The sequence below is a fragment of the Diadema setosum genome, chromosome 21 (genome assembly GCF_964275005.1).
Source record: "Diadema setosum chromosome 21, eeDiaSeto1, whole genome shotgun sequence".
NCBI classification, from domain to species: Eukaryota; Metazoa; Echinodermata; class Echinoidea; order Diadematoida; family Diadematidae; genus Diadema; species Diadema setosum.
In genome coordinates, this window is record NC_092705.1 from 20794766 (window position 1) to 20814388 (window position 19623).

General features: G+C 36.8%; 1 protein-coding gene across 1 annotated transcript; it reads left to right on the forward strand.

The window, feature by feature from the left end:
* The first annotated feature begins 8041 nt into the window (after window positions 1-8041).
* LOC140244284 (uncharacterized) lies at window positions 8042-19256 on the forward strand. The gene is made up of 10 exons (XM_072323929.1): window positions 8042-8165; window positions 8575-8858; window positions 9381-9536; window positions 10223-10365; window positions 11121-11261; window positions 12254-12402; window positions 12842-12946; window positions 13990-14137; window positions 15089-15317; window positions 16422-19256. Exons 2-10 carry the CDS (start codon window positions 8643-8645, stop codon window positions 16431-16433), a joined length of 1299 nt encoding a protein of 432 aa, XP_072180030.1. The 5' UTR covers window positions 8042-8165; window positions 8575-8642; the 3' UTR covers window positions 16434-19256.
* The last annotated feature ends 367 nt before the right edge of the window (window positions 19257-19623 follow it).

Here is a 19623-nt window from a genome sequence, read left to right on the forward strand (position 1 = left end):
TTTATTTTTGTTCTTTAAGTAAATCTGTAAATCACTATTTATTTGTGTAGCTTTTCTATCAAAAACTGAAAAACCACCATCAAAAAAAAAAGAAGAAGAAGAAAAAAAAAGGTAGAAGTTGAATGTTACGTAGACATCTCTGTATCATACTAACTTGATGTTAATGATTAAGCTTGCAATGCATGAGTACAGGGTGTATGAAAACAATGTGCATTGATTTTTTTCTTTTTCTCAAGATCACTGCTTATCTTGGCTTTGTATCGCTGTCAATCATTAAAGTTCTAATGAATGTGTAGCCATTTTCTCTAGGGCAGACATTGTATTCTATTCATTCTCTGCTGTCCAAAAACCAATATTAACTACAGATGCAATATGCCCAGGCATCTTGTTTCTGTATCTGGGCTCAGAATTCACAATGAAAATCAGCTCTGCTGTGATTTTGTCATATCAGTTGAAAATGGATATGTAGAAGGGAATAAGATTTTATCATTTGTATCATTCATGGGTATGGCAAGTAGCTTGCATTGCCAAGAATTGGGGAATTATAATAGAAGCTATGATGTAAATCTGTCGAGAGCCAGTGAGCACGAGACAAGTGTTACATCAGATAAGATAAGGTTTTCTAGGTTTATGGTTCCATGACCAAAAGAGGGCATTTCTACACTAAAGTTTGTTCTCAAGAGCTCACTCCTGGTTCTAATACCATCTGGAGGAAAAAGCAACAACAATAAGAGTGCCCTATATCATCCTTGAAGCTATAAGGATAGATTATGTTATATTTAACCGACCAGATAGGTTTCCAATGTTGATTTGTGTCTGTAAAAAAAAAGTTCTTTTCCTCTTGTGCGCTTAGAGGTGTGCATGTACATTAATCATGATTCTCATGACAAATGGGTTTATACATCTCATGAGTTGGTGTCCAATCACATAAATTTCCGCAATAACACTGTGCTGCATGCCTCATCCTATACCTCTTGTTAACAACACTGCAGATGAACAATTCAGGGCCATTTTGCCCCTTATGGGGAAAACGCATTGTTTTATGCTCAACACAATTTAGGATGATTAGGGTTTCCTATTTAGTACAGGGTTTCTGTTTTATGTTGTTCTTAGTGTGTGACTATGTTGCGTTGCATTTCTTTACTCTTTAAGGCATTGGAGGATCTCATTGTAATAATATAGAATCAGTATATGGTGGTTTGTTTGTTTGTTTTTGTTTCACAGCATTGCTAATTCTGTTTTCTCTGCCAACCGCTACTTTTGGGCAGAGATTTACAAGGATAGTAATGAAGCTGGTGCTGATAGGTTTAGCTCTGACTTTGTCTGCGTGGATCCCAGTGGGCAAGGTGGACTATAATCACATGTGTGCAGAACATAACACATGATAACTAGGTTCTAGGAAATGCTCTGGATACAAAAAAAAAAGACAACAACAAACAAACAAAAACAAAGATGAAGCTACTGTAGTTTAGGAGAGGTTATTGACTGGTAGAGAGGTTTTTTTTTTTTTTTTTTTTTTTTTTTTTACTGTACATTATGGACTGTCAAACCATCACATAAAGTTTTCAGCATGGTTAGTTGTGAACGCATAATGCTGCACTAAATCTTATATACCTTCTAGAAAGGGTTTGCGCAGGATTTCAGCAAGGTGTGGTCCAGTCTAAAAGCTCCCTTCCAGTGTAATGCCCTCCCTCATAAAATCAAGGGAAGATGATTCTGGGTATGAAAGTTGTGTACATTTTAACTTATTACACTGTACAAGACTTCTGATGGGGATATGAATTATAGAATGCCACCAGTACTAGGCAGTCCGCTGCTGGATATTGTTGAGTAAGGAGAAAGAACAGGAGCTGATGTTGAAACCGTTTAAATCTTACCAAATGAACTCACACCATGAAGTCTTCAAATTAGTCCTGCAAAGCATCTGTAGGCCATTTGTAATTCAATCATGACATCAGATAATTGTTCTACAGTTATGAACATTTGTTCTGCTGTTTGTTCATTAAAATTCATTGATGCTGTCACAACGCTGTCTTGCCAAATGTTGCTGAATATGATGACCTTTTCCACAAACTTGCCCCATCCCTCAAAACAGTCAATATTTCAATGTTAATTTTTCCCCCACGTCACGAGTCTTCTTTGTGTAGAATTCAAAGTTACTAGCCAAGTTATGCCTAGCAAAGAAATGTAATTGATGAAATTTGATTCATTCTTTCTATGTAATTTTCATTAATTATACATTTTGGCCCAAACATATTTCCCTTAATGGAGATTCTCTTCGAAATATAGCTTAGATTTAATATATGTATTTGCACACAATCATAAAGTCAAAGAAATAGATAACAAGAAGTAATTAATCAGTAAAGGAAGTGGTACTTTTCAGAATCCTCACTTCAAGTTTCACTGAGCTGTTTTGAATTTTTTATGATGCTTTCTTCTGTAAAATCTTTAAGAAAAAGATAAAGAAACATCTCAGAGTGCAATTGTACAGATCTTTTTCATACAGCATGTTTGATTCATTATTGTTACCACCGTGTATTTAACAAATATGAAATATATAGTTATTCCCAAGATATATTGACTGGAATGTGGAGAAGGTTACTGCATAAAATTTCTGATAGATCTCCGAAGTATGTGCTGTTGCTATTGCTAATTTTGCAGTTTGTCCCAATCATTGACTGTAGACTGTAAAAAAGTACTTGATTTCTATGCAGATAGTATTGTTATATGTCTTCACATTTAATAGTAAACATGTGTTTAGACCAGACAGCATGTGATGCCGTACAGCAGCAGTTGCTTATTGCAATCAGTAATGGGCCGTTTCTTGTTTTAGAATAATCCTTCTGTTCTCTGTTTAATAACAGCATTATGTTGACATTTCGTAGGAGGGGAGTAGAAATTGTTTGAATGTTTAGGGGTCCACCTTTGTATATTTTCAAGATGCAGCACATGTGGCACCTATGCATTATGGCTGAGCAGGCTAAATACTCATCTGGAATATGCAGAATGAACATGGAAATGTAATTTTTCTGCCATTGGATTATTTATGGATTAGCTGCTACTGCCCTTTAAATGTGGCTGTGTGTGTTTATCAGACATTTGTGTACAATTGGTGTTAACAGAATTCAGGTGTACTAGTAACATTCAGTATATAAGGGGTAAATTTTCACTTTTTTTTTTTCAACAAGTCATAGAATGTGCCATATGTTGCATATGTCCAGTTCGAGGCTTGCGTGTGAATGTTTGCACTAATCCTTTGGTATATGTTTGAAGGGTGAAAATAGCAATGAAAAAGTATAACAGCAGAAGAGCCATAATAACTGCTGCTGGTGAGCTACTTGTAGGTAATGTCAGGGACATTTTGTGAAGCTGGCAACAGTAATTGTTTTTTGATCACATGTCACTGAAGTTTTAACTTGAGTGTCATGCAAAATCAGTTGTTACCACATGAGAATCACCATTTGCCCATGGCAGTGATCTGGCTATCTATGACATTACTTTTTTTCATCAATATTGTTGGCATTGTTATTTCTTTTGTCTGAAAAGACACGATAAACCATGTAATGCATGTATTCGTACATGAGAGAATGTTTACATGTTGATGTATTATTGTTAGATACTGTAAATCATGTTTGCACTCCTGTGAACTCTTTGATAATCATGTGTTTTGCATTGTTCTCTATTCAACTAATGTACTTAATTAGATGTATGTCATTTGTTTCCATGCCATCGCCAATTTTAGGATTGTTTTCTTAGACTAAGTAATGATTGAAGAGTGAGATGTTCCCATTTATCGGTTAGATATGCGACAAGTTAGGAGCAATCTTACTTGTCATTAAATTGAGAAAATCACGTATCTGTACTTGAAAACATCTAAAGAATATAATGTGTATTTTCTACTGCTGCGAAACCACTGTATGTATCATATGCTGTATTCTTGTAGCAAAGGAAAGAAAACAATATACTCTTGTTCATTGTGACATATTTCAAATATCTGTGCATATTTTAACTGCCTTTGAACTCTTGGTACATAAAGTTCTTAATATGCCTTGCTCAAGCACAATGTAGTTCTGTTGTAGAGATAGCTTTTCTAGTTTAGACTTCAGGTAGATTGTCAGTAGATGGTGGTGCTTACACTTTTCATGTGAATAGGGGCATCTGAAGAATACAAGTATTTGATGTGCATTTCACATCTGCTGAATGATGCTGTGCCAACCTCTTCCTTTTGACAGCAAGACATACATTCGAGAAGGGAGTAGGGGTGATCCTTGGGCACCTCTCCCTCTAAAGGAGAGGGGGCATGTTTGCTTTCTGTGGATCTATGTAAAGGCTGAAGATTGATTTGCACTCACACACCTCATTAGCTAGCTCCCTCATCGAATAGCTGGTGTAAGTGAAGTGTAATAGACACATTGGCCTGAATTCATGAAGGTGGTTCAAATTTAAACCTGGTCTAAAATAAGCACAAAATAGGCGTACCTTTGACATGTGTGTGTCAGCGCCCATTTGTTACTGGATGTCTGTTGTGGTACATTGGTGTATGCAATCTGTCCAATTGTATTTATGCAGAAGAAATTTGCAGAAACCATGGTCTAAATTTAAACCACCTTCATGAGTTCAGGCCACAGTGCCACTCTTGAAAAGTAAGTTCCAAACTCACAGACTCAAATTTCTCTTGTTTTTTCAAAGAAATTTTCCCAAATCACAGACCATGTTCAATAATACACAGAAGAGCAGCCTGAGTTGTGATATATTGCCTCTCTTCATCTCTCACAACATATTTATAGATGCAAATATATAGATATAGTGTATTATATAAAACAAAATATATATGCATGATACTAACATTAAGTAGATATATATTTAAATGTTTTAAGCAATGGTGTACTTATGTGTTCTATTAAGCTTGTTTAATGCTAATGTTTCTCTCTTCATTTCATTCAAGAGGCATTCCCTTCAAGGCCCGTAAAGAGAAATTATGTCAGAATCAAATTTGTTTGGCATCACATCTTGAATTTGCTGACATATAGGATGTATTTATGCTTAACTTTTTGGGCCATAATCGGTGCTTTGAAACGTGATTAGTGCAAAACATAGTTGCTTCCCGACTCACTTTGATTAACAATGCTGTTTCAAAAATGCGGATTCAAAACACACAAAAAGTTGCTTTTATGATCATGGACTCTCTCTAATCATGTTTAGTGGGGGAAGCATAATCATGAATCACATTCAAGACCGGTGATTCCAACTTTAATGCATTTAACATGTAAGCGTAAATGCAAAATCACTTACACTATATAAACAGTTTGCAACGATAGGGGTTTATGGTTACAATGCACAGTGCATATTCATGAAATCTGCTCTTTCTTGAGATATTAGTACCCCTGTGAATGGCTTTTTGGATCAGCGATTAAAATTCCAATTCTGTCCATGCAAATTTGAGCATGAACACACCCTTAGTTAGCAAGATCGAGATAAGGTAAAGCAGTGCATGTTGTTCTGAAAGTGATGTCTGAAACATCAATATACATGTATCTGGATCAGCTATCTTGATATAGAACTTGAACACTCCACATTATTGTAGTGACAGTGCTACAATCATTGAGTTTGCGTGCATCAGTACATTTTCATCCCAGAAGATATATAGCACTGATATACTGGCTCATTTGCAGTCACTGATCCTATCTGTCAAAATGGCAATGGTTTGGATTGCAGACATTGATGGCAGTCACATCGTGATAATGCCTAGTTCTGCCTTGGTTCTGACCCCTGCTCTAGATTCACCCCACCTATCTCTGAGGAAGACCTCCGGTTGAGTGGTGCCTTAAATACCGAAAGTGATTGATGGTTTGATTCCAAGAATTCTAACCCGAGGGAAATGTGTCTTATGATGAGCTTCTATAAGTTTCTAAAATAAGTATTGTGGAGGAATGTGATCAATTTGAATGTTTTAAAAACATTCAATGATATTTACCACCCCCCCCCCCCCCCCCGTCATTATTTATCACTCTCATCCAAGAATGATTATGTAGCAATCACTGTGTTCCAATATTTCAGTAATTGCATTGTTATACTAATTTTCCTGTTCTGTTGTGATGATGAATTCTGCTTGAATGCTTCATGTGATTGTGAATCTGCTTTGGAATGATGCCATATTATGTTGTCGATGTCGCAAGATAAATTAAATGGAGTTTATGTTACTCAAAATATGTTTCATGGAAAGTGTCAAAATGTGTCTTGACTTGAACCTCATGAGATTGGTGCAACTCTTGTTGAATAGTGGTATTGGTCTGTTGATCAATCTGCTGTTATATAATACTGCCTGCTATTTGTGTGTGTGTGTGTGTGTGTTCATGTGTGGGTGTTTGTGTAAAAGAGTAGCCTAAAAACAAGGCCTTTTAATGTAGGCCTAACTATTACAGTGTCCCTATTGGTATGGAAGGACAACAGCACAATTCCATGTAACATAATGAAATCTTCACCATTAAGTGTAAATATGGTACAGACAGTCCCCCGGAGATAATTATCGGCTGTCCATGATGTGTAATCGAAAGAACTGAAAATTGACTGAATTGAAAAGAGTTACATGAAAAGTATCACTCCATCTCCATTGCTGTGAAAATGGAGTAGAATCAAACAATAGCAGCAAAAATTACTTTATAACTATTTACTGTAAAAGGGGATATTTTCGCTTGACTAATTTTTCGCGCTCGGCCAAGTAAGAAGAGTTTCACGTGTTTTTAATTCCGCTGTATCAAGACATCAACCACTGGAACCTATGGCAAGCAAAAATATTTGCGTGCTTTTATTTTCGTGCTAGTTTCTGGTTGCGCAAAATGCGCGAAAATTTCAACACCGCTAAAATTTCCACTTTTACATTACACTTTTAGAGAATTTCACATCTGCAATTTAAAGTTTCAGGGTTCTCTTGATGAAATTTCCATTGTGTGCAATGACCTTTATGCAACTTAGATGTTTGTGCACAAATATGTGTGTGTGTGTGTGTGTGAATCTTGAAGGTAGACCTACTGTCTTCCATTGGGAGCAGTGATTTAAAAAATGTAAAAGACATCATGTTTTTTAATGCATAGGTACCCTATTATAGTTCAGTTGTACGGTATCACAAAACATATCCTACCATGTAAAAATTTTGCAATAAAACCTAAAATGTAAGGAGATATCACTATTTTTCTCAATAAACCATAACTTTAGATGGTTTCGAAACATTTTTATTACTACACTAGCATAACTATTGTTCATATTTTGTATATTATACTTATTCAAATTTTTACATTGGTTGTTTCTATTCCTGACTCACATTTTAGAACTATTTTGAAGCACTGAAGGTGGGTTTTTGTTTCATCTGCAAAAAGAAAAATGGTAAATTAGGCCTTTTAGTCCGTTTGAGAGCTTGTAAAAAAAGGATTAAGGAAAAAGGTTTGCCTTACTCAGTTCAGTATTTATTTAGCTGGATTCTTGTCCAGTGTTAATTATTGATCTGTGTGCCACTCTCCTGTTGTTGGTGTTTTGTTTTTCAAGGGAGGCATGAGAAAAATTATTGCTAGGCAGGTGTGTGTGAAATGGGTTGCTTGGGCCATAGGCTTGAGACTTAGTAGTCTTTCAACGCATCATCATCACCACCACCACCACCAACAACAACAACACCATCATCATCGCATCATCATCATCATCATCATCATCATCATCATCATCATCATCATCATCATTATCATAATGACATAAACCAGCTGCCACTAACCAACAGTAAAAGAAAATTTGTCCAAGACGGAGAGAATTAAAATCTTGGCAATATCTGTTTCCATAGAATTATTACCCACGTCCCAAATCAAAACAAGTTGTGAAACTACGTTTGTATACGATTTTCCACACGTCCGTTTTGAAATACTAGTAGGAGGCCGAAGTCTCGAGACAGGTGGTTGAGAACGTGAAGTAAGTTTACAGATATCTTCGACAGCGCCACTTACGGCAAGACAGTCTAGGTTGCATCAAAGAGAAGGAGAAAAATCTCTTTGGGTTGCATTGACGACAGCTGTAAACAAGTTGCGGATTTACGGTATACTTCTGCAAATCCCTTCAATGAATGCATCGAGTAAATCTTATCTTGTATAAGTCAGTTGGTTCAGATATTCATCAAGAAGCTAGTTGTAAGTTTGACCAGTATCATTCATTTGTGAATGTTGTTTGCGATATACAAATTCGGATATTATTGACAACGCATCGTACTTTTCTCGAAGTCGCGTAGTAAGTGCTCATAGTCCCACGCACGTTTTCTAATGTTGCATTCTTACCATCGCATAGTTTCACAGAGTGCATTGCTGTCTAACGTTAGACGTCACAGCCTTGTTGCTTCGCTTGCGCATGGTCTAAATTTGTGTCTAAATTGCATAGAGCAGGATCAATTATTGTATCAAATTCTATTCTGTATCATTTTATCAAACCTTGATTTCAGTGAAACTGTTACTGTTGCATTTGTTTAATTTAATCTAGTTAGCAGCCTGACCAGAGCCAAGAGGATGAAGCATCCTTGTATCTCTCATATTATCACCCAAACAGGTTTCTGCTGAACATGGAACCTCCACAAGGTAGATAGCAGAGTGCGAGAGCATCCACCCATCACCAATATGCCGGGCAAGAAAGGGAAGGGAAAAGGGAAGGGGAAGGGGAAGGGAAAGAAGAAGTCCAAGAAGCCCAAAGGAATGATCGGAAATCCCGGCGACTACGTCAAGACTCTGCAGAGGGTTTACATGAGCAACTGCCAAAACAGGAACTCTGTGGTCTGTCCGGGACTCAAGAAGTTTATGAAGGATTGCTTTGAGGACAATCGGCTGATAGTCAAGGTAATCCCAGGATTTTGGTTGCTTTCCTTTTCAAGGTTTTCGAAGTTACCCTTTTCACTGAAGTTTATAGTTAATTGCAATCAAATGAAACCATTTAAAGGAAATAGAAAATACAAACACATGAATGCAAAATGGTAGAAATAGCATAGGCAAGAAGAAAAAGAAAAAGAAAATACCATTACAAGTGTACTTAGAAAAGTTACCGTAAGTTGCAGTGCATCTATATAGCCATTTGAAGTATGAAACAAAGGATTGTTGTGATAGGACTTTGAGAAAAGATAAGTTGTCTGTACATGTATATATCAAGTGGTGGACCCATGCTCTAGATAGAAGAAATTTTTGTGATTGTTGCAGTGGCAATATTGTTTTTGATAATTTCATATATGATATGTGAGTACAGAATAACAAGACAAGTGATAGATACAGGAGAATGTATCAGAGGCAGGATGTTATTGAAATATAAGTTCTCTTCAAGTGGTACTGGATACCAATTTTTCTCTCTGTCTTGTATTTTGCAATCAGTTCATTCTAGAGCCCATCCCAGATTTTCAGGATCCAGACCTTTCCAATGTCAAGCTGGAGCCACTCATAGCAGCCATCAGGTCAGAGAGGTACAAGTACATCAAGGAACTCCATGTGTGGGACATCCCCCTATCTCATGTCAACATTGCTGATCTGGTGATTACATTCACACTAAATTTGTTTTCAGCATCTTTTCTTCTTTCTTTCTTTCTTTTTATTTTAGGAATAGATACTTTGAATATTTCACAATCAGAATTGGTGCTTATGATACTTCCACAGAATATTTTGCTTTAAAGTTGATTGTGTTTTTTTTCTGATGATATTTTTAATTTGTAATTAATGGGATACAATGTAGTGCAATGTAGCACAGATTAGGATATCTTGTGGACACATTTTTTTTTTTTCCATCGCCTTCCTCTATCACACTGGTGATTTATCGTCAGTTGAAATACATATGGGCATTTCCAAGGCAAACATGTCATTGCTTTGGGAGAGATGGTTATGATGTATGTCGATTGTATGAATGAAAAAAAGAGGGGCCGGGGGAGGGGGAGAAAAATGAACATACAAATTGACAGATAGCTGGATTGATTGATAGATAGATATATGGATAGATAGAAAGAAACCAAGAGATAGATGCAAGTATAGAGATATAAGTGGACTGAGATAGAAAAAGGTAAATTAAGAGAGAGAGGGGGAATATTTCAAATACATTGTACACATTTTTTTTTTTCATAAAGGGTCAAGACATGATGAATTACATTTTTTCATACTTTTGATAGAACAAACTTTGTATGTGCTTTTATTTGCCAATTAAAGTGAAACTCTAACCTCTCTTACAGGCCCTGATGATGGAGAAAGGACCATACCCCATCAGTCGGATAGACCTGGTAGACTGCCAGGTTGAGCCGTATGCTGTGGAGAGACTCATGCGGAATTGTGTCGGGTTCTCCACCCTCACCTCCCTCTGTCTGGACTACAATGAGTGAGTCAGCTGTGGTCTACACACTGCCCTTCTTGATTTACTCTAAAAATGGACATTTTCATGCATTTCGCATGACCAGAAACTTGCGCAAAAATAAAGGCATGCAAATATATCTGCTTGTTATGTGTACCACTAGGGATTGTCTTGCCTCAGCATGTTTGTTTTTTGGTGTGTTTTTTTTTAACATTCGAGCAGGTACTGTATGATTAGATTGATTTAGTGGCAACTGTAAATTTTAAGTTTCTTGATTTGATAAAATTTTGCTGCTATTCTAGAACTTTAAGACCTCTATACTTCAAAAGGTGCAGTTGATTGTAAGCAAAATAGAATGCAAAAGATAATAAATAGCGTACTGGCTGATGCTGTTACGCTTTTATGACAGTGCCAATGAATATTACCACAAACAAAGCAAAACAGAGCAAATCAAATTATAGAAGGAAAGGCAAGACTAACTTTTTGGTGTAGGCATATCCATATCTCCTTGGGAAGTAAAAGTGCTTGTGTAAAACTAAAATGTTCGCTTGCACTATGATTTTGCAAACTTTGCGAGAGCCAAGATTTGGAAAATTAAAATACAGGCAAAAGTTCTTGTCTACACTGTATGCATTGAATGCCAGTGGCAATTTGCAAAAATTTCAATCCGCGAAAAAGGCAGTCATGTCCAATTCACAAAAATTTCATGCCGCGAAAATGTCTTGCTTTTCAGTACCATGAATTCACTACACTCCTCTCTCTAACCATGTCTCTAACCCCAGCATTGGAGATCAAGGGTGCATTGGACTCTGTAAGGGTCTCATCAAGAACGAAACCATGCTCAGTCTCAGCTTGTGCTACTGTGACTTGGGTGTCGAGAGCGGGACGGCCCTTGGAGGTGTGATGTCCACCACAGCGGTCAGGTTGGTAGTCCAGCAACAAGCTGAATGTGGGAACTGAGGCTTGTATTTACAAACATTGCAGGTGAAGTTCATTTCATGTGCCACAGCAATAAACAAGATATAAGTCCATATGTATGCTGAGCTGCTTTTGCTTAATAGGAACTCTTTGTACCATCACTTTAAAACTAGTAAACACCACCGACATAACCAGTGCCCCAAAACTGCTTTAACAAGAAACCATTGAAAACCTTAAAGGGACTGTACAGTACTGGTTTAGGTGGGGATTCATGTTTTGAACATTCCTAAGTGAGATAATGAGAAACCTCATATGAAATACGAAAGAGCATGTAATTTTAAGAAGGATTCAATGTTTATTTGATGAAAATTGGTTTTCAAATGGCTGAGATATCCTAAAAAGTGATAATAATAAAAGGTGACTGGCCACAACTTTTATTAGGATCTCTTTGTTTCACCTTGTTTTTGGATATCTCAGTCATTTCAAAACCGATTTTCATCAAATAAACTTTTGATACCCCTTAGAATTGCATGCTCTTTGACATCTCATAGAGTGGTTTCTGAATATCTTGCAAAACGTTAAAAGCCAAATCCTCACCTCAACCAGAACTGTACACACCCTTTAAGACTTCACAGGGCTAAGGAATACTTTTCTTGAAGAAGGATTGTGTGTGTGTGTGTGTGTGTGTGTGTGTGTGTGTGTGTGTGTGTGTGTGTGTGTGTGTGTGTGTGTGTGCATGTGCTACTGTATATGAATGACACTTCTACTTGTCTTTAAATCCATGTTATGGAAGGTTAATGCCTTGGAAAGGAAAGCTATCCTAGGTGAGGATTTCTCCTCTATCATTAAAGTAAAGGAAAACACAAAATCACAAATTGATGCCTGATACAAAGATAAATGTTTGACAAAAAAAAAACACATTGCCATTCTATGATATCACTTGATTTGATTCATCCTCATCAATGGGAATAAAACTCTCTATTGTGTGACCATCCAGAGAACTGTACATCAATGGAAACAATCTGGAGGCGGAGGGCGTGTCTGAGTTGATCCGGCTTGCTGTGGATCATGCCGAAGGGGAGAGCTATGAGAGAGCAGAAACTGCCAGGAGGTTGGCTGAAGAGGAGGCCCAGAAATTGCTTGAAGGTACTGAAAGCTTTCATCGTATTCTCCGGTCCAAGTCAGTCGCATCAGAAAACGGTGGAAGGTTTAAAGCTTGCAGCTGTTGTCTTGGTGCTATTACTTTGCTAACATTTCAGAATTAGATTATTTGCCATTTACACTCATGCAGACACAACATTTTGTGTGAAGCCATTTTTATGCGGGTAAAATAAAATCTCTATGGTAAGAGCACAAGTTGAGATTTCTGCCAGGATCGAAAGCTCTGGCCTGTTTTGACTCCTTTTATGCACCATTGACTCATTTTTATTTGATGAATAGTTTTCAGGAGCTTTTCTTCTGCATGAAGTAAGAATGTATTACTTTCAAATGATATTCCATTGGAGGGAGGAAGAAGGAGTGAATTTTACTTCTCTTTCCGCAGTTGGTATTATCTTGCTTGCTTGTTTTTTTTTTTCTACTTTAGAAAAGGAGAGAGGACGCGTCAAGACTGCTTTATCAGACTCTGAGCCGAAGGAGAAACCTGCATCGGCCAAGAGCTCTGCAGGAGGAAAGAAGAAAAAGAAAAAGGGTGAGAAATTATGTATTTTCTATTTTCCAAATTATCTATATTTCTCCTTGACAAAAAAAGAAGAAGAAGAAGGAAGTATTAAAATCCTGCTGAAAAATCATTATTCCGTACAACACACAGATTTGCTGATAAATGCATTTTGGCATCGTTCATTATCCATTTAGAGGTAATGGTGTTTTCAAAATGCTCTAGAGTAAACAACCCTGTTTGTGGCAGGCTTTGTACAGGATGCCTATTTGCGGCTGGGGCCATTTCATTCATTGATGAAAAGGCCCAATCAGGTGTCACTTCCCATAACACTTGCAAGTGGCTACTGCTTGTGTTCTAAAGTGGGACTAAGCACACGGTCATGATGTTCATTAGCTGTTTTATTGATGAATGAAAGTGCCCCTGCAAGAAATACGCATCCTGCCGCAAACAGAGTTGTTTACTCTAGTGCATTGCTATCTTGAGATTTGACTCAAAGAGTCGTATACACACCCAGGAAAGGTAATGTCCTGGTACCAGAGGAGTGCTTGGAACACCCCAAAGTGTACCGTACTGTACTGTTCTGCCAAAAGTGGACCACTTCTTGATGTACTCCAAAAGCGTACTGTATAACGTACCGTGCCAGAGAGCACTTGAATGCAAGTGGTCTAAAAACGTACTGTACCAGCTGTTGACATAGGGGAAAATATACGAGTAACACATACTATGCCATAATTAAAAGAGTTGATTTGCTTTGCTAGGGACCCTGTATGTAGCATAAGTGTATGAGGTAAATGTGTTGTTGCTACAAAACATGCAACCCCTCTGATTCAAGTCTGCAAATAACTGATGAGGTACGCTAATCTCCACAGAGCGCTCAAACACTCCCAACCTGCTACTGCACAGTACTATGCGAATTGGTATGCCTCTGAGTGCTCAAACATGGCCTTGGTCACAAAAAAAAAAAAAAAAAAAAAAAAAAAAATAAATTAATGATATAGGAATAGGAACACAGTGGAAAGACTAAAAGCAAGCCATCACAGCATCTCCCTTGGTATTTACCCTCGTGCTTCCAGGAAAGAAGAAGAAGAAATCAAAGGAACCACCAGGGCCCCCTCCCAAGGGGCCACTCATCTACAAGCTCCATGTGGCTGATAATGGAATAGACATGTATGGAAAGGGATCCACGTATGCACCCATTGTTGCAATGAGACTGTTCCGCACGTAAGTCACCCAGAACAAAACGCTCACCTAAATAACTCCTCTTGAGCGTTCCTTCCACACGAGTTCAAACAAGCAAATAAACAAACAAATAATTCATAGATAAATGTGTACACTCCCTCTGCCCTTTAAGAAACTAACAACGTGTTGATTAATATATCATATCTTTGTTATCTTATACAGGCTTTAAATATAACTGACTCCTTAGGACCAGTCAGCACACTATATCTAAAGTTTGCTGTATTAGGATTTGAAAGACAATGAAATTCTTCAGGTTGAGAAAAATAGCTGTGTAGTGAGACAATGTTAAAACAGTGTTCTTTCTAATGATAGTTCACTGTATGATATATCTTTTTTGTTAACAAACATGGATTGTCCTTTCCTGCTAAATGAAATTCTGCAAGATTTTCACAGTAAAGAAGGCTTTTGTGTAAAAGCTTTAATCTCATTTCAAGTCAAAATTTAGATAATTCCATAAGCATAAGAAAATCAGTTGCACCATAGACTGAAATAAGTTTAGAGCCTTTTTTGTTCAAGTGTTCCAAGCTCCACATATATATAAGTGACAGGGACACAGCATATGTCACTCAGAAGCAGTCAAGATTTGTGCCCTTTGACTTGTGAAGTGATTTCTTTTTGAGCAAAGCAATCTTTAATTGTGAGTTTGAAATAAAACCACAAGACACCCAATTGAAATAGAATATCTTTGTTCAGGAAAAAGATGTGCACAATTGCTGTCAGTAAGAATTAATTACTAGTACATTTTCAAACAAAACATCTCCGTGACATCTGTTTTTATGAATCATAGAAATTACATTCATCTTGTCTTTGTGAACTCTGAATTGCTTAAAAGAGTCATCAGTGTACCCCATTCATGTAGATCAATATCAGCAGGTTTGCTTAATTGGTATCTTTTTCTATTTTACCTCTCTCCCTACTCATTCACCCCCACAGGCTAATAGAACATTCCTCTTGCCTGCAAGAGCTAGATCTAGATGACAATCTCATTGGAGATTTAGGGGGGCGAGAGCTAATGGAGGGACTCAAAGCCAGGAAAGAAGCAGGCCTGGATGGGATGAAGGTATCTGTCACACACAGAATGAATGGAGAAACCTTCGCAGAGATCATGAAGCTCGGAGCAGGTCTGAAAAAGAAGAAGAAAAAGAAAGGCAGAGGGAAGAAGGTAATGATAATTCATGTCAAGCTGATGACATCTTTTTTTTTTCTATCTCTCTCTCTGTGCTTGTATAGAATTCCTGTATTTTACTGACACCTAGCTTCTATGGTGATCACCGGTTTATTGAGACCACTTGCCTATCAAGACCAGCCCTTATGCAATGCTGCACGCTGGCACTGGTCCGACGGTCCCTGACCTCTAAAAATCACTGTCGGACCAATAACTTTTTCAGGAATGGACCAGTAAAAAATGGAAAAGCTGGGTACCTACTGGTCTGAAAGGCAGGGCGGACCAGTAGAAAAAAGTTGTTAGTATGCAGCCCTGCCTTATGTTTCCCTTCAGAGCATTGGACATATTAACAAGACTCTTTTCAAAGACCACTTACCAGAGAAGACTGTTTTTTTGTGTTGCTCGTGGATGGACTTTACAAATGGTCTTACTATACATCTTTTTTGTTTGTTTCTTTGAAATTGTTGTATTGTAAATACTGCCTGATTAAAAATGAACGGGTGTACAGATGAAACAGATTCACATTTGGAAAAAACAAAAAACAAAAACAGAAAGAATGATGTTCATTAATTCATGTGAATATCAAGTGATGGATTATACTGAGGCACTCTTGATTTACAAAGTCTCCTAATCTCCATTTTAGAAAACAGCTGGCACAAATGAGACATGCCTGGATGAAAAATAGCCATTACTGTTTAGTGTGATGGTAACCATATTTTCTATGAATTTAACACTTGGGACTCGGACGTCACGACATATGGTACATGTATATCTGTTTGACAAATTTCTTTATATCCTTAATTGTTAAATTACCTGTTCCTTAATGTCATATTCATATCTCTAGTTATGTTTACCCGTATGATAGTATTAAAACATTTTTAAAGATGCTATTGTCATTTTTTTTTTCATTTTGTTTTCAGTATGCTAGTCAAGCAAAACTTAATCTACACTAAGTACTGGATTGACTATTAGGAATCAAACCTAGCTAGCTTACCTTTACAAGAGTCTCTATCATCAGAATTATTCTGCCACCGAGTCTGACTGCCTTCTAATGAATTCACTTGACTGTCATTTTCCATGTTCAAATTCTCCTTATTCCAGAAAAAGAAGTGATCTGAACAGAATGAAATTACGGTATAAAAGCGGTGCTGTCTCAAAGGAACGTTCATTGGAGGAGTGTGCAGGGAGACTGCTGCCAGTGTTTCTTTATGGGTGCTATGTATGCCAATCTGTGTGCAACATCCCCTGCCCAGCGTGTGGTGGTTGTAACTATATGCCAGCACAGCATCTGAGGCTACTGGTATCAAAAGCTCTGATTTATAGTGGTGCATCTCCTGCTTTATTATGCAAGAAATTATGCCATGTTGACCAAGAGTTGTGTTATATATGGGGTTTAAGAATGTGGCCAATCAGGAGAGCTGAAATGAGTCACATGTGCTCTCTTTATTTTTTTCACTAATGCACCAGTGTGCAAAATGTGTGCAGCAAAAAAGCATAACTGCACTGCCTGTTATCCATGCAGATTACCACTTGCTCTGTATATGCATTAGCTGTGTGTGCGATGCAAGAACCCAAACAGTTGCTTTTATTCACATGCCTGTCTGCACAGCTGATCAAAGAGTGCCCCATTGCTTTAAAATCCAGAGAGTTACCATCTGATATTATAGTACATAGGTCCATTGTGTAAAACAAATAATGCACAGGTTTAAGGTCATGATGTTAGTAGAGATGCAGCACACTTTTTGGTACTCACAACATGTCATGCTACATCATGCACTTGGCTGCACCTCATGCATGTTGCAGCATTGCAAATACCCTCGAGTGCGCTGCATCTCCACTAACGCACTCTCACCTGTGCATTATTTGTATAATGCACTCCTGTTGCAACGAACAAGGTTATAACAAAATTCTGGTTACGATAAAATAAAAATTCAGGCCGTAGCATTATCAGCCCTATGTTTTTTATTGTTGATTTGTTTGGTTATAACGAAATTTTGATATAATGTAAGAAAACTGCCGGTCCCGAGGACTTCGTTATAACGGAAGTCCACTGTATACTATAGCGCATTTTGACTATTAGTCATGTAATTTAAAAAGCTGTGATTAAGCACATTTGTGTGATGTTAAGCTGTTATTCATTGTCAAATGAAGCACATACATGGTTCCTCTTATCTCTTAAAAAGTGATAAAATGCATTTAACTTTCTCAAGATGAAAAACAAACTTAGCTGGAAGCAAGTTTGCATTGTGTACAGGTAACTTCGCAACAGCGAGGTGGTGTAAGAGTGATACACAGTTGACAGTACTCTGATGTTTTCGTATGTTGTTTTTTGTATAAATTATGACAGATGTGAAGTCTATATTATGTAGGCCTACTTCGAATGTAGTTAAATAATGTAAGTTGTAAAAATTATCTGTACGAAGGGATGACAGTTGCTTGTCTTCCATGTGGATGTATATGTAACTGGCATTCAAAATCAAAATCAAAGCTGAAATACTTTTCCCACCTGTAAAATGCCTTACATTTCTTCCATTCAACCAAATTTGATCTTATGATGAGCTTTTTACATCAGGATTTCAGCACAAAGAACAAATCTCAGTTTGTTTGACGACTAATCATCTTCCTTTTACATGTCTAATTCATTGTGTTATCATTGTCTCTTGGGTCCAAGATATATATTTCGTTGACTCATCGTGGCTTATAACTACTTACTATGCAAATCAATGTCTTTCTTGTAAAATTTTTTGTATCATGTTGAAGATTTTCTCTAAATCTGCCAGGGTTAGTCGGGATATGCAGACTTTGTGTTAGATATTTAATGTTACTCCTTACTGGAGTACAGTACAATGTATGATATCATTCCATGTATTGGTAATTACATAGACAGTCATTTGTGATTATGTACAAATTATATTGAAGCAATTGACATAAACTATGTCCTATGTCTCAAGTTAAAACTGAGTAACTCACGTAGTATGAAACATTGTGTTTATGTGTCTGTATGCATTCAACTTTTTTTTTTTTTTTTCACATGTGACAAACTTGTCAGTCTTTTGCCTGTCACAGAGCAATACAATTACTGTTATATCAAATGTAATGTTTATTTGCAATACCATGTAATCTGCTGGAAATCATTATCACAAGGCATCAATAGTGTAGAATTCCGAGAAAATACATGTATTTAAAAAAAAAAAAAAACTTTGATACAGTGCATTCCAATTATGACAAAATTTCATTACAAAGAAGTTCAAATTCAGGTCCCCAAATGATTTAGCTACCAGGTATACATGTACAGTATATGTCTATATACTTTCTTTGTTCACTTAAAAACAAAATTTCAATATAGCAAAGTAAAACTGCCGGTTCTGAGACTTTGTTAAAATGGGAGTCGCCTGTATACATGTGTATCATTAAGTAAACACACAGAGCATGTTCTGTAATTTGACAAACTTCACATTTTCATAGCACATTGTACATGTATTGAAATTTGTATGATTCAGTAGACTCATATTTTATGAAGCTTTTTGAAAAAAGAAAGAAAGAAATGATTCCAGAATGATTCCAGGTATTTACTAAGGTTTGAAAATTGACCCCCCAAATAAAAACACACAAACAAACAAACAAATAAACAAATTAAATAAAACATGAGAAAAGTATGTAGCGCAACAAGATTATGTTGAGATGTCCAAATATGGCTTTTCTATCTTTCAGTGCTTTTGCATTTACATTCTGTTTTGTACAATGTATTCCCAAGTATGTTACACTGGTTGTACTTTTAGTGAAAGATTATCGATTAATTGAACTAACTCCGCAAATACAATGTACTTGTGTATGGATCAGTAGCTCTAACTCTTAGCACGTCTCAGGTAGTGTATGAGGTATAGAATCTATAGTGAGCACAGCTGAATAAAAAATTTATTGAAGAAATACAATCTAGCATTCTGTTCGTAATGTGTGTAATTATTTAATGAATCTTCATGAGTGTATGTGTCTTTGTGTATAACAAGAGTAAAATATTTTGGGTGTGAACAAGTAATAAAAGCTCTTCCTAATTCAAAGGGACTGTACAGTACTGGTTGAGGTGGGGATTCATGTTTTGAACATTCCTAATTGAGATAATGAAAAGCATCTTATGAAATATGTGCATGTAATTTTAAGAAGGATTCAACGTTTATTTGATGAAAATTGGTTTTCAAATGGCTGAGATATCCAAAAAAAGTGCTAATAATAAAAGGCGACATGCCACAACTTTATTAGGATCTCTTTGTTTCACCTTGTTTTTGGATATCTCAGCCATTTCGAA